At 43.2% G+C, this 15,199-nt stretch overlaps 1 protein-coding gene and 1 pseudogene across 1 annotated transcript in view; one reads left to right on the top strand and one right to left on the bottom strand.

The window, feature by feature from the left end:
- The first annotated feature begins 1,470 nt into the window (after positions 1 to 1,470).
- HSPA4 (heat shock protein family A (Hsp70) member 4) overlaps positions 1,471 to 15,199 on the top strand; it is a 50,961-nt gene continuing 37,232 nt past the window's right edge. The window contains exon 1 of the mRNA XM_055301781.1: positions 1,471 to 1,862. Within this exon, the coding sequence (XP_055157756.1) occupies positions 1,756 to 1,862 (107 nt within the window). The 5' untranslated portion in view covers positions 1,471 to 1,755. The remainder of the gene's footprint in view (positions 1,863 to 15,199) is intronic.
- Positions 10,748 to 14,416, bottom strand: LOC129494927 (RNA-binding protein with serine-rich domain 1-like; annotated as a pseudogene).

The following is a 15,199-nucleotide window of genomic DNA, read 5'->3' as shown; positions in this document are numbered from 1 at the left end:
GGAGACTGAGGGTGTGTGTGTGAGAAATGAAGATTTGAGAAAATGTACTTTCTTCTTGGCTCATTCATTAAAAGATCCGATTGTTCTAGCCTTAAGGTTGAGATCTTCAACTCAGTCTCCGTTCCAGCAATACATCAGTTTTTGTAGTTTTCAGCAAACCATGCTAAGCTGTGTTTTTTTTTTTTCCCCCACAACTTGAAAGCAGGCTTTTGCCTTTCTGTAAAGTCCTCCTAGTTGCCTCCATTTTGCACATAACACTTGCCGCCTTGTATTGGGATTCATTTTACTTGTTTAGCTGTCCTCAAGGCCGGTGGGATTCGGGTTTTGGGAGGTTGAAGCTTATATTATACATTTAAATCCTTTAAAAAAAAAAGTCACAAAGTATTTAGGACAAAAGAGTCACAATTACTGGAGACTTGGAGATACAGATTCCCCCACTGAGATCTCTTCAATTTATCAGAAATAAGGACACCTGGGTGGCTCAGTCGTTGAGCGTCTGCCTTTGGCTCAGATCAGGATCCAGGGTCCTGGGAGCAAGTCTTGCACCGGATCCCACGCAGGGAGCCTGCTTCTCCCTCTGCCTATGTCTCTGCCTCTCTCTCTATCTCTCATGAATAAATAAAATCTTAAGAGAGAATAAATTCTTATTATCTAGAGTTGCTTTCCGATGGCAGGATGGAGTTCGCCAGCTCCTGGAACACTCCGGAAGTGAGGGGCCCTAAAGTTTAAGATTCATTAACCTCAAGTAATCCTGTCACTTACTGGCTGGTCTGAGCGGACCTAGGTAGCGTATCATCCATCTGTGACTCTTGCATTCAGCTCAGGACAGGTGCTTGGACTGTGTTGGGGATTTCAAGCTTAAAGTCCTATCGGCCTCTAAGGGCGCCAGCAGCTTAGAGAACGGTGAGGCAAGACTGAGTGAGAAAAACCACGCCAGCGCGACCGAGACGATTCCCGTTCTCCGCCGGGGAGGGCGCTGTCTTGGACTTGGACAGAGACCTACCTAAGGCCCGTCTCAGGGCCTCTTTCCAAGGGCAGCCTGGTCCCCAACCGGCCGACCCGCCCTAAGGGCGCAGACTCTCTGGGTTCTGAAGTTTAGTCTGCGCTTCCATTTTGGGGGCGCAACACAAAGTGGGGCGCAGGAGGTCCCATCACCGGAAGTTTCTTTGATACAGAAAAACGGCGGAAGTAGGCCAACGGCCTCTTCGGGATTTTGCCTCAAGCTGGCTCTCCTACTTTCTTCTAGAAGGCAAGGCGCCCCACTGCTTCCGGCCGCCATTGGGAGTCGCTGCGGCGGGCTTTGCGCGCAGGCTCAGTTGGCTTCCCACCCCTCTTCCACTCGCTCCATCCCTTCCGAGGTTTTCATGCCTGGACATGACGTAGGCTCGTCGTAACTGGGGGCGGAACTTCAGAAGGAAAAGCGTCTGAGTCGGGGTCTCGCGAGATCACTCTTCTCCTTCGCAGTTCTCGCGCTGCGGCTTTACTCTCGTCGCGACGAGATCTTTCGAGATCTTCTCCGCCCCCGCTACCGGCGCCTCTTCTGCGGCCGCTGAGCCGGAGCCGGCCTGAGCAGCGCTCTCCGCGGCGGCTCCCTTCCCAGGGACCTACGTGCCCGCGAGGGCTCCCTCACGTCCCCCGCCAGCCCCCGCCAGCCCCCGGCCCCCGCGGCCCGCACTCCGCGCGCCAGCCCCACCTGGGTCCGTGTCCCGTTTCGCCGGCCGGACCTGGGCTTGAGCCCGAACTGTAGCCGGCGCCATGTCGGTCGTGGGGATAGACCTGGGCTTCCAGAGCTGCTACGTCGCTGTGGCCCGCGCCGGCGGCATCGAGACGATCGCTAATGAGTACAGCGACCGCTGCACGCCGTGAGTGTGGGGCGGTCCGGCCGCGTGCGCTCGGGGTGGGGAGGTAGCGCCTGCTCTGGTCTGCGACGCGCGCGGGCTTGGGGAGCGCGGGCCGGGGAGTCCTGGTGGGTAAGGACACCCCGCTGGGAGTCAGGTCGCTGGTGGCCACGGCTCGCCTCGAGGCTGTGCGCCGGCGGCGATGCCTCTTCCTAGTGGCCTGCCTGCCGGTTGAGCGAGGGCTCTGCGCGGCTGCTCCTGCCGGCGGAGGGCACGGGTGGGAGCTGGAGGGAAGGCAGCGGAGGGCACGGATGTCTAGCGGACCGAGTTCTTTCAGAGGGCGGAGGCCAGGCCCAGGGCGCACTGCCGTTTCTTCAGCCTACTACAGAGTTCAGGGCTTTGCACACAGCAGGCGCCTAATAAAAGTTAGTTGAATTGAACGGGTTCTAGTGCCTGCCGGCGGCGTGAAGATGGAGCGGCCAGAATCCCACGTGAGTGGGGGCGGGGCAGCACCCGGAAGAGAGGGAGCCGGGGCACCGGAGGCTCGGGCTCGCGGTGGAACGCACAGCTACCAAAAAAAAAAAAAAAAAAAAAAAAAAAAAAATTACTTTGTGAAGTCAATGTGTGCTTTTGATACCTTTCCGTTCACGTCGGCTTTTCACTTTGTTTCAGTATGTTGAACTCTGTTGGGTCATTTGCGGGTCCACACCTAACAGCGTTTCACTTTCATAGTTAATAGATTCCAACCAGGGTGTTGGCCGCAATTGTTAATGAATGACTCAGGGTCTCACTTTGACTTTTAGAGCCTATAGTATGTTAAGGGACCAGTATAGACTCAGCTCTAAGAAGTCGTGACTCACTCGTCTTTCCTTGGGTAAAAAAAAAAGTCTGCTTTTTGACTGTAGAGGTACCAGTTTGGGGGCAAAATCTTTCTTTCCTATTTTTATTTTATTTTATTTTATTTTGAATTTATGATATATATATATATATATATATATATATAGAGAGAGAGAGAGAGAGAGAGAGAGGCAGGCAGAGGGAGAAGCAGGCTCCATGCTGGGAGCCCGACGCGGGACTTGATCCCGGGACTCCAGGATCGCGCCCTGGGCCAAAAGCAGGCGCGAAACCGCTGAGCCACCCAGGGATCCCCTCTTTCCTTTTTTTAAAATTTCATTTATTTATTCATGAGAGAGAGAGAGGCAGAGACCTAGGCAGAAAGAAGTGGGCTCCCTGATGGGGGACTCAATCCCAGGACTTGGCGATTACGCCTTTGGCCGAAGGCAGACGCTCAACCGCTGAGCCACCCAGGCGTCCCATTTTTTTTCCTTTTTAAAAACATGTTATTTATTTATTTTTGACAGACACAGGCACAGGCAAAGGGAGAAGCAGCCTCCCTGCGGGGAGCCCAGTGCGGGGCTTGATCCCAGGATCACCGGGATCACTGCACGACCTGAGCCAAAGACAGAAGCTCAACCATGGAGCCACCCAGGTGCCCCTGGGGCAAAATCTTTTAGGAAGTTTATTATTTTCTAGGTTCTCTTACTATTTGTCAGATGGCCTTTCAAGTTTTCTGTTCCAAAGGGATCCCTGGGTGGCGCAGCGGTTTGGCGCCTGCCTTTGGCCCAGGGCGGGATCCTGGAGACCCGGGATCGAATCCCACGTCGGGCTCCCGGTACATGGAGCCTGCTTCTCCCTCTGCCTGTGTCTCTGCCTCTCTCTCTGTCTCTGTGACTATCATAAATAAATAAAAATTAAAAAAAAACAAAGTTTTCTGTTCCAAGGTCTATCTTCCCCCCTGACGTTGGTCACCCTTCAGGAGTTTGGTAGCCAAACTAGATTGCTACCTCCACTGATTTTTGCTGCCCAGAGACCCACAACATTTCCATTCCATTTGTCAAATTTCTGCCTCTTGTTTTAGACCTAGACCAGGTGCTTCTTTAAAAACCCATCCCAGATCCTAAAATGTGATTTGATGTCCCTTTGTCAATTAATTTATAATTTTTCAGAGCCTTATAGAGTATTCACATATAGTTTATACCTGTTTAAAGCATACACTTCCAGTTTTTAGTGGTCACAGTACTGCAACTATCCCTACAATCAATTTAAAAACATTTTCAGGACTCCAAAAGAAGTCCTGTACTCATTAGCTGTCACACACCAGTACCCCCGATTTTCATAGTTTTTAACAATGAGTTTTATGTTCTAATTCTAATTGCAGGGAAGGTATTGTTTATTGATTTTTTTTAAGCATGGGTTTATTTTTGAGTATTTAAGCATTAATTTTTTATTTATTTTATTTATTGTCTTCCTCTCCAGATCCAAGTTTGTAAAGATAGTCTTCCCTAAGAAATTAAAAAGGCTGGTGCACTAAGTCAGGTGCTTAACATTTTTGGTCCTTTCCTGCCTAGATTTGAACATAATTTTGATCTAGAGGGAGGAGAATTCCCCAATATTGGAACTAACAGTGTTCCTGTCTTTTTTTTTTTTTTAGACTATGTTATGCCCCCTTCCCCCCCTTTTTAAAGGCAAACAACAGCTTTAACAGTTACCAAAAATTCCATTGTTTGAGATGGAAAGAATTGTTTCACATACAAAAAGATTCGTTTTTCCAAATTGAAATTAAGTTTGTCTTAGTGACTAGATTATGTGTGACCAGATACATCATGTAATTGTGATAAGAAAATACTATTTAAATACTTTAAATGGTTTTCCTTATATGATTTAACCTATATTTTATATATATTTTCCAGGAACTTCTAGGAAAGTAATTTTTGAACTATGCTTTTGATTAGCTTAAATTTCTTTCTTGGAGTCCCTAAGTAGAAAACGAGAATGGAAAGGTTAATTTTTGTAGTAAAGGAAAATGGATTTTTGTCTCAGGTACACAGAGACTATGATGTGGGTTTGCTTTAGTGGAAGTGAGATGCAGATTCTGGAGGGTTGACTGTGTTGGAAGTACCTCATTTCACATAGTGGGTGTAATAGTTTTTCGATTCAGTTTTTGAGGATCTGGTTGACTCTTGTCCAGAAGAGATCCTTGCTTTTCCACAAAGTACAGGCTTGCTTTATTTTTGCTGAGTGCCTCCAATATGTCAGCCATTGTGTTAAGCATTAGAAGTACTCTGAACGAATAAACAAGATCCTACCATCATGGACAGGAGTAGTGGAAAAAAAAAAAAAAGCCAGATGCTAAACAAAGATGTAATTACTAACTGGTGAAGATCCAGATAGGAAAGTACAGAATAGGATGATGGGATTGGGGGGAGCTTATTTTAAATTGGATGAATGAAAGGTGCTCTTAAAAGAAGTGCCATTTAAGTTGAGACCTGGAGAGTGAGTAGAAATTTACATGGACTTGGTGGGTGGGTCTAAGGAAGAGTTGATTAAGGCAGAAGGAACAGCAAGTGAGGGAGACCCGAGGCATTCAGACTGCCTGGCACACTTGGCAGACTGAGAAGATCATAACTAATCTTGAGCCACTTGCGAGAATGGTGTGAGACGGATTGGAGAGGAGTTAGGCAGGACTTTGTAAATCATGTTGAGGATTTTTATTTAGGTGCAGTGAGAGTTGATGCAGTTAAAAAAATTTTTTTAAGATTTTGTTTATTCATGAGAAACAGAGAGAGAGAGGCAGAGACACAGGCAGAGGGAAAAGCAGGCTCCATGTATGGAGCCCGACGTGGGACTCGATCCCGGGTCTCCAGGATCATGCCTGGGCTGAAGGCAGCGCTAAACCGCTGAGCCACCCGGGCTGCCCAGTGCAGTTTAAATTTTAAAAATATGGTTTGCTATTTTCATGGAGAATGGTTTTATCTGGGAAGAGGAAGAAGTAGGGTGCTACTTAGGTTATGGCAGTATTTAGTCCATGTGGGAGCTGTTCTCCACTAGTGTAGCATGGGAGGGAGATGTGGGTGGCTTTGAGATAAACTTTGGAGGTTTAAATTAGGAGCATCCATGTAAATGTTTTTTGATCATAGGCTTTCGAGTAAGATGAGGAACCTATTTATATATTTAGTAGGGTTATTACACTAGAAAGGTACAACCTTAAAGCTTTGGAATAAAAATGTTACTGGAGTGCCAGACATTACTGAAGAATTGGCCCATACTTTCCAAAAAGAACAACTTATAGGGTAGAAATGAATTACTTAAAATAATTTCTCTATGTGAATTGTTTATATTCTGATTTTCATGGACTTAGTTCCTAATACAGTGATATAGTAGGAATTTAAAGAGATGAAATTGTCTATTAGCTGCCCGTGAGAGAGCAGAAGCTGAAAGTATGTACTTTCTGGTTAACTGGAATATTAACATATATATAACTGGTGCCAGAAACGTATTCCTATGAAGTAAATGGTTTTTTTTTTTTTTTTTTACATGTTGTGTAGAGCTAAGTATAGCAGTAGGATCTTGAGTCTTTTGGATTTAAAGAAAAGGAAAGTTGATTTGTTAACTAAAGTTCACATTGCTTACACCATTCTCCTGTATATGTCTGATTGCGGGTTGTGAAAGTAGTTCCTTAGAATCATTAAGGAGCTATAACAGAATCTTGTATACAAAATTGGTAGACTAATCGACAGGAACTTTATATCGTAGGCTCTCGGTTGGGTTTCCTAAATGAAAACATTTTAACAAGATATTTGTTTGTTGTAACAATAAAAAGACTAAAATGCTGAAGTTCTTGTCCTTCTCATTATTTGCTGTTGGCTGTATATCCTTGCGTACCTTTTCCCCATACTTCTACGAATTTACATGGGGGGGGTGGGTATGTTTAAAGAAATAGGATCATATTATATTTTGGTAAATTTTCTTTCACATATGTTTTAGACATCTTTCAGAGTCAGTAAATATCAATCTCTACCTTCTTAAATGTGTAATGTTCTTCATTGTGGCTGTAACATTTTTTTTCAAACAGGTTATTTCTAAGTTTTGTAATAAACAGTTAATTGGACAATAGTTTTTTATAATTGGATTTACTTGTTAATGCTTTTATTTTTGTTGGGTAGAGTTACAGATGTGAATTTGCTAGTGCAAAGCATACACATTTGAACCTGTATATCAATGTGGGGGTTAGGGATGCTGACTTTTGTGCAGTCAAAAATCTATGTATAAAAACTTTTGACTTCCCAAAAACTGACTCGCTAGTAGCCTACTGTTGACCAAAAGCCTTACTTACTGAAAATGTAAATAGTTAACATGTATTCTGTATATATATTCTATATTGTATTCTCAAAGTAAGCTAGGGAAAAGAAAATGTTAGTAGAATCATAAGAGGAAATCCATTTATACTACTGTATTGTATTGAAAAATCTATCCATACATGGACCCACACATTTCAGACCATACTATTCAAGAGTCAGCAATGTATTCTTAAAGTACTGTCACCAGGATACTTCACACAAATTTAAGGGATTAATTTTTAACAGGAAGATAAGTGATTCACTGGGCATTGTAAAGATTATAATGAGCTGAAACTAAAGTGTTTAGTGTAAAGCTGTTCACAGTAAATATCGCTCAGGTGTTTTCTAGTATTGCTGTTAGTACTTTTTGTATTTTTTTTTTTTTTTTTTTTACTAATCCTCTTCATTTAATGATATATATATATTGGAATAATAAAATGAAAACTATTGAAGTTTGCCTGAAGGGTTCATAGTTTATAGCTTTTAATGTATGAATCTTCCTGACTGGAGAATTTGCTGTGCTTTAGGGAACTGTGTATCCTAAGTGTGAGTTTGGTGTGTTTGATGTCAGGTTTTGGGGGTACTTTCTTGTTCAGGGCTAAGGCCGTAAGCGATACTCTAACTCACGTAATCTTTTCCATGACAATTTTGCTTAAATCTGTTATTTGATAATCTAAATGTTATTGTGGGTTCTCTGATAAGCTCATTTTTTTTATATCAGTTAAGAAAGAATTAGAGCAACAGCTGTTCTAAATATCTCAAGAGCAGTTCTACACATTCTTACAAACATGAAACTGCCTTTTAAGGATCTGTGTTGATTGCAGCTGTTCATAACATCCCATTAGAATGTGCATAAATATTTGGTCACTAGTATCTCTTACCCAGGAAAGGAAGAACAGTGTTATTCTCTGGCCTAAAAAGGTGATTATTTCTAGGACCTGATGATTAGAACAGAGGAGGAGTCTTTTTTTGGTTTTATTTATTTAGTATTTATTCACGAGAGTCACAGAAGCTGAGACACAGGTAGAGGGAGAAGCAGACCCCATGCAGGGAGCCAGCCAGATGTGGGACTCGACCCCAGGTCTCCAGGATCACACCCCGGGCTGAAGGCAGGAGCTTAACCGCCGAGCCATGCAGGCGTCCCGGAATAGAGGAGTCTTGAACTAAACTACAACCTGTACTTGGGAGTGGAGTAAAAGTAATGTCAGGTAGCAAGTGTCTGTTTTTAGCAGCATTGAATTGGAATGGTGTGGCATAGAGAGGAAGTCTAGGATAAAGATTCTTGATGTCTAGAGATGTAACCATTCTAGGTGTAAATATGAATGATGTAAAGCAATGGTAAATAAGAAAATAAGTACAGTTATGGATGGGTTATTAAGTACAGACTTAAAGTATCAGTGCAGAGGAGAGGTTACATGGGGGGGTGGAGTGATAGAAAAGGCAGGGGTGGGACTTGAGCACATGGGGTTAAAACACATGGATGGAAAGATCGGGATTGAAGGTATAGAAGTAGTACTAAATTGTACTAATTGTACTAATAGTACTAATTGAAGGTATAGAAGTAGTACTAAATCTAATTGGTTTGCTTGGCAGTACAAAAATAGGCACATACGGGGTTTGGAGTCTGGTACTCCTGATTTTGAATCTTGGATGCTTATATTTACCAGTTATGTTTCTGGATACATTAATGTGATTTGAATCAGACCTTTTTTTAAAATTTTTATTTATTTATGATAGTCACACACACACAGAGAGAGAGGCAGAGACACAGGCAGAGGGAGAAGCAGGCTCCGTGCACCGGGAGCCCGACGTGGGACTCTATCCCCGGTCTCCAGGATCGCGCCCTGGGCCAAAGGCAGGCACTAAACCGCTGCGCCACCCAGGGATCCCGAATCAGATCTTCATTTATAAAATTGGACCATAATAGTATTGAGCATTTGGGAAAATCAAGTATAGATTGCTAGACTTAACTGGCCAAAGAACAGGTGTGGGAGCTTGACCTTGCTTGGATGAAAGAGACACTTAACTGCCATAGCTAAAGATTGGATGCAGGCTGTGTGCAGATACTGGAAGTTCCTGGTGAGTGGGGAGTAGTAGATAAATTTTTAAATATTTTGTTCTGTACTTGTTGCTTGTAAAAATCTTAGTGGAATAAATCAGCCACTGAAGATTTTTTAGATCATGACTTAACTATATCTGTTAGCATTGTATAGGAGTGTTTACTTAAATGCTAATGGTGGCCATGCGTGGTGGGGGCGGGGGCGGGTGGTTGTAGAATTACAGATGTTTCTTTTCTTTGTCATACTTTTTGTTTTCTGACTTTCTACAATGAGCTTAAACTAACTAGAAAGCCCTGGACTAGGTTCTAGAATGGGCTCTAATATTTGACTTAATCTTTTGGGATTTCTTCACATTTAAATATTAGGTTTCTTTGTGTGAGCTTTTATTTTTAAAAACCCTTTGTTTTGTGCTATTTAACTATTTACCCTTATTCAGTTCTTTTTGGATGAAAGTAGGACTTTTTATTCTTCATGGGTTGATTTTGAAGCTAGCTGACTGGATTTTTTTTTTATTTTTTTTTTTTAATTTTTTTTATTTATGATAGTCACAGAGAGAGAGAGAGAGAGAGAGAGAGAGAGAGGCAGAGACACAGGCAGAGGGAGAAGCAGGCTCCATGCACCGGGAGCCCGACGTGGGATTCGATCCCGGGTCTCCAGGATCGCGCCCTGGGCCAAAGGCAGGCGCCAAACCGCTGCGCCACCCAGGGATCCCTAGCTGACTGGATTTTAATGAATAGTTTGGAAAGGTGAAGCAGAACTTTCATAGCAAACTAGTTAGTATATTTTTGTGTGGAATTTAAACCAGGATTTCAGTGGAACAATGGTAAAATCGCTAGTACTTTATTATTTATGATGTGCCAATCTCTGATATAAATCCTTCAAACGTGGACCAACATGGAGCACCTGGGTGGCTTAGTTGGTTAGGTGTCTGACTCTTATTTTGGCTCAGGTCATCTCAAGGCTGGGAGATGGAACCCTTCACTCTGTGCTGGGTGTGGAGCCTGCTTAGGATTTTCTCTCTCCCTCTCTCTGCCCCTATCCCACCCAAAAAATGGTGTATCAACAACATTTAATTTTTATAGTAGGTATATGAGGTAGGGTTATAATTTTCCCCATTTTATTTGTTTTTATATATTTTTTGCAATCTGCATTCTATTCCCAGGTTTATTCAGCACAATCCTTTCAGCCTACATGACAAAGTATAAACACAACAGTGCTGGGGCGCCTGGGTGGCTCAGTCAAAGGTCTGCCTTCGGCTCAGGTCATGATCTGGAGTCCTGGGTTCAAGCCCCTCATCAGGCTCCCTGCTCAGTGGGGAGTCTGCTTCTCCCTCACCCCTCACTCTACTTGTGCTTTCTCTTAACGTAAATAAATAACATCTTTTAAAAAAACAACAACAAAACAGCACCTAAAATGCTAGAAGTTTATAAGACTCACGACAGAAAATTTATACTGACTGTTAAAAGCCAAAAAAGCAGTGTACGTTTTGCCAAGGTAGCCTGCAAGATCCCTATAAGAGTTGCAATAGAGGGGTCTGTGATGACCCTGCAGAGCTTGCTCTCAACTTGCTCATCAATTTCAGAGAGAAAGGGAGACCTGGGATGTGGGTGTGTGTGCATGAGTACATGTAAAAATAGAACCATTTTTGGTAACTTACACGGGGTGTTTGACCCTAGAGGCTGGGAAAGGACAGGGCCAGGGGAGCAGGGCCAGGCTGGTAGGAACAGCAGCTGCATGAAAGTCCGCCTTTTCCTGAGACGCTCTGCAGACCAACAAGCAAGGGCATGATCAGGCCACCAGACTAGCCCCTGGTCATTTGTGGAAATGAAAGTCATACCTGCAGATTGGGGCTACACTTCTACCCTGCTTGTCCCTGCTGGCTTTGCTACTAAATTGACTCTCTCGGGAACTCAAAATATGGAAGCTTTCTAGCCAGAAAACTGGAGGGCATCTTTATAGGCGCAGCCCTGAACCACAATAACACTCCTGCAGCTGGAACTTTGCTTTCAGAGGATATGTCTCCGTTGCTGTCTTCAAAGCCTGCCCTAAGTAATTTCTTTCTTACCAATTCTCCTTTGGCTAGGAAAGTGACAAAATTGGAGTGGATGAGATAGAAGTTATAGGGCCTAGTGGCAGAAGTTGGAGCTGGAGTGGCTACTGTGGCAGCAGCAGCCATTGGAGTGACATCGCCTGGAGGGGGTGGGGAGAAGAGGACCTGCCATGTGGAGGGCGATGGCAGCATTTTCCTGGGAGGGCTGAATTACCTGGGGGGGAGGGGTGTCCTAGTGATGGTAGCGGTGGGTAGTGATCTGGCCATTAATTTGTTCTCCGTCCATGTCCTTTAGCACCTTCTTGGCTTCATCTGGATTTTCAGACTCCACAGATGCATAGCCTTTAGAAAGATGGGGTTACATCCTTTCTACAGGCATTTGAGTCATAGTAATTTTCCCAGAGGTGGAGACCATCATCATCACGTGGTCCTTGCTCACATTTCTAGTGAGCCTCCTGATAGACATTTGAGCTGGTTTAGCGGAAGGACTCTGCTTTTTCCTTTTCTTTTCATCTCTTTTGGGTGTTTTGGATTTGAAGTGGGAATGCAGCCTGCTGTCATGCAAATGCCCAGAAGTACTTGTTGAGCTAGAGAAGCTGCTGGAATTGGAGCTGTAGGTTGTGCTGTATTTCCCTAGCAGTTTGACACTGAAGGGGGGACCTTGAATCACTGCTGGAGCCTGTCCTGGTGTTGGGGGTAGAGCTGGACCAGGACCTGGTGCTACTGCCACCACTGGAAGTGCTGCCCTTGTTCCAAGTTTTATCCTTGTCAAGATCCTTCTCGCTCCACTCCTTGGTGGCCCCTTTATATTTAGAATGATCCTTGGACTTCTCATCAGAGTGATTTTTGTGTTTGGTAGGAGGAGGATCCTATCTTCATGCCTTTGTGAACTATTCCCTCTCTCCTCAACTGCTAAGGCCGAGGCCCTGATTTTCCCCATTTTATTTTATTTTATTTTATTTTATTTTATTTTATTTTATTTTATTTTATTTTATTTTATTTTATTTTATTTTATTTTTTTCCCCATTTTAGAATTTTAGAGATTAAGCAACAGAGTTCACACAGCTAGAAAAGGCAGAGAAGAGATTTGGATAGACCCATACTGATTCTGGTGTCTGAGCTCTCTGTAAATCAGTAAAGTTGATGGCAAAGTGGAAAAGCTAAGCATTTCTTTTTTTTAGTGTGATAAGCTTACTGTTAACAGAACTTTTTAGGAATGTAAGAATTGCTTTGTAGTGATAGGATATTGGTTTCTTACTATAGGATAAGAAGAGTGTGGACTTTCCCCGTATTTGGCAGGAGTATGCCTTGTTTGCGGTCTTGTTTGCCTGCTATATCATGTGAAGATTGCCATTCCAGTAGTGACACTTGATTGTTTTCTAAGAAGTTAATTGTTTGTAGCGTGAGTATGAGCCAAAAAAGGATGAATACGATTGACTCTTGAACAATTTTGGGGTTGGGGTGACTTGGGAAACCAAAAACTTAACTACTAATAGTGTGCTGTTGACTGGCAGCCTTATAGCAGAAACAGTTTAACACATTTTGTATATTGTATCTACTATGTATTCTTATAATAAAGTAAGCTAGAGAAAAAGTTATTAAAATAATAAGGAAAATACATTTGCAGTAGAGTATCACAGAATATCCATGTTATAAGTGGATCCCCACAGTTCAAACCAGTTTTGTTGAAGGGTCAGCTGTAATTTGACCCGAGACAAACTTTTATTTAACTTTTCAAGAATTACAAAGCAACTCTTATTACTGTTAAGGCAGATGTAGATTTTAAAAGTAAGGGGATCCCTGGGTGGCTCAGTGGTTTGGTGCCTGCCTTTGGCCCAGGGCGTGATCCTGGAGTCCTGGGATTGAGTCCCGCATCAGGCTCCCTGCATGGAGTCTGCTTCTCCCCTGCTTGTGTCTCTGCTCCTCTCTGTCTCTCCCTCTCTGTCTCTCTCTCTCTTGAATAAATAAAATCTTAAAAAAAATTATTTTATCTGAATCCCATATCAGACTCCCCACGGGGAGCCTGCTTCCCCCTCTGCCTGTGTCTTTGCCTCTCTCTCTGTGGCTCTCATGAATAAATAAAATCTTAAAAAAAAAAAAAAAGTAAAAATGTTACCAGACTTTAAGGGAGAATATTACCTAGACCAACTCTGTACAATAGAACATTTGTTGAGATGGAGATGTTCTGTATCAGCATTCTGTATGCAATTCTAACAAGTTTTAAGAGATAAAAAATGATCTGAATTTTACTTGAGGGCCATTGGGAAGGCCTCACAAAGTAGGTAATATTTCTGGAGAATGAGTGAGGTAAAGAAGGACGAGAGCATTTCAGGTGGCAAAAGTACTAGCAAGGAAGATGGAAAGACTAACTTGGCATTGGTTCACTTTGCCTGATATGCAGGTGGAAAGGGGTTGGGGTTGGGGTTGGGGTGATTTGAGCCTTAAATTCCACCATAAGGCATCTGGGCTTTGTTTGTCAATTACTGGTTTTGTTTGAAAGATAATTACAAGCAAGGTGGCTTCAGGGTTAAACAGGTAGAATAGAAAATTAATTGTCCAACAGGATATATAATAAACTTGAGAACATTAATGTTTTCTATTGTTAGGGCCAGCAATTGTTTTGAGGAGATGAAGGTTTCAGTTTTAAAGGACTGCAGTAAAGAATGAAAGGTAGATAACACTGCCCTGTAATTTACCTTGGGGTTGAGTTGTTGATGGGATCTGGTGGCTTTTTTAGAAAAGATGTGAGTTTACCAAATCGTTAGGGTTAGGCTAGAAGGCCTTTTTGGGGTGGAGAGTAAATGGAGTGGATAAATGGTCTTTGGTAGGTTCCTAAAGGGCAGCAAGAGCTGTGATAGGAGAGGCATTCCTGTGGTACCGAGAACATTTAAAAAATTAGTGATTGGGTGTATATATATGCAGAAAGGCTAAGCTTGACCACCTGTGTTTCTTGGAGGCTATCTCCAGTACCTTCTGGGCCGGCAGTGTTTAGGGTTCAGAGCAAACCTAATAAGATCCCAGGCTATGCTGTATTTATACAGTGCATAGCTACTTGAACCTGCTCTGGGAGATCGACTAAAGGCTTCTTATCCTATTGGGTTGAAAAGGCCACTGAGGCACAGAGAGGCCCAGCATTCTGGCAGATTGCACAGGGCTGCTAGTAAGTTTGTCTAAGTGAAATAATCCTCAGTAGATCATCTAATGTAGTCAGATGTGGACCAAGGCATTATGGCTCCAGAGCTTATATACTCTAAATTGGAAGAGCTTGGGGTCTGTGACAGATAGGGCCATAGCTAGACTGTAAGTATGGAGAAATGGCCTAGAGTCTTGACTCCATTGCTTTCAGATTGTGACCCTGTATAAATTTACTTATAATCTTTTTGGACTCAGTAAACTGAGATGGAGTGCTTTTTTGAAGATTTAATGAGGGTAATACACAGCAATTTGTGCAGTCCTTGTTACTAAAAGAGGAAGAGGACAAGGTTTTACTAGATTGAGGAGAAAATAGACTCTGTTTAGGATTTAGTTTTGTCTTTTAGGATTTTTTGGGTGCTTTGGAGTGAATTTGATCTTTAGCTTGAAAGAAAGCAGCCACTGGAAAGAGAGGTGTCAAATAAATGGGAGTAGAGGGTGGGGCAGGATTCCAGAGGGATTAATAGGAATGAAAAAACTGGGACGCCTAGGTGGCTCAGTGGTTGAGCGTCTGCCGTTGGCTCAGTCAGTGATCCTGGGATCGAGTCCCATGTCAGGCTTCCTGCGTGGAGCCTGCTTTTCCCTCTGCCTATGTCTCTGCCTCTCTCTTTCTCTGTGTCTCTCATGAATAAATAAAATCTTAAAAGAGAGAGAGGGCAGCCCACCCTGGTGGCTTCGTGGTTTAGCGCCGCCTTCAGTCTGGAGCGTGATTCTGGAGACCCGGGATCGAGTCTGCCTCTCTCTCCTTCTGTGTCTCTCATGAGGAAATAAATAAAATTTTAAAAAGATCTTAAAAAAAGAGAGAGAGAATGAAAAACCTATGGGGAAGTATAGGGGCCATGCTAGCAAAACCCATCAATTCCAATATAACTGACTTTCTAA

Source organism: Nyctereutes procyonoides, unplaced genomic scaffold (genome assembly GCF_905146905.1).
Source record: "Nyctereutes procyonoides isolate TBG_1078 unplaced genomic scaffold, NYPRO_anot_genome, whole genome shotgun sequence".
In the NCBI taxonomy this organism is placed as follows: domain Eukaryota; kingdom Metazoa; phylum Chordata; class Mammalia; order Carnivora; family Canidae; genus Nyctereutes; species Nyctereutes procyonoides.
The sequence above is the reverse complement of the archived record's forward strand: the minus strand, read 5'-3'. Positions and strand labels throughout refer to the sequence as shown.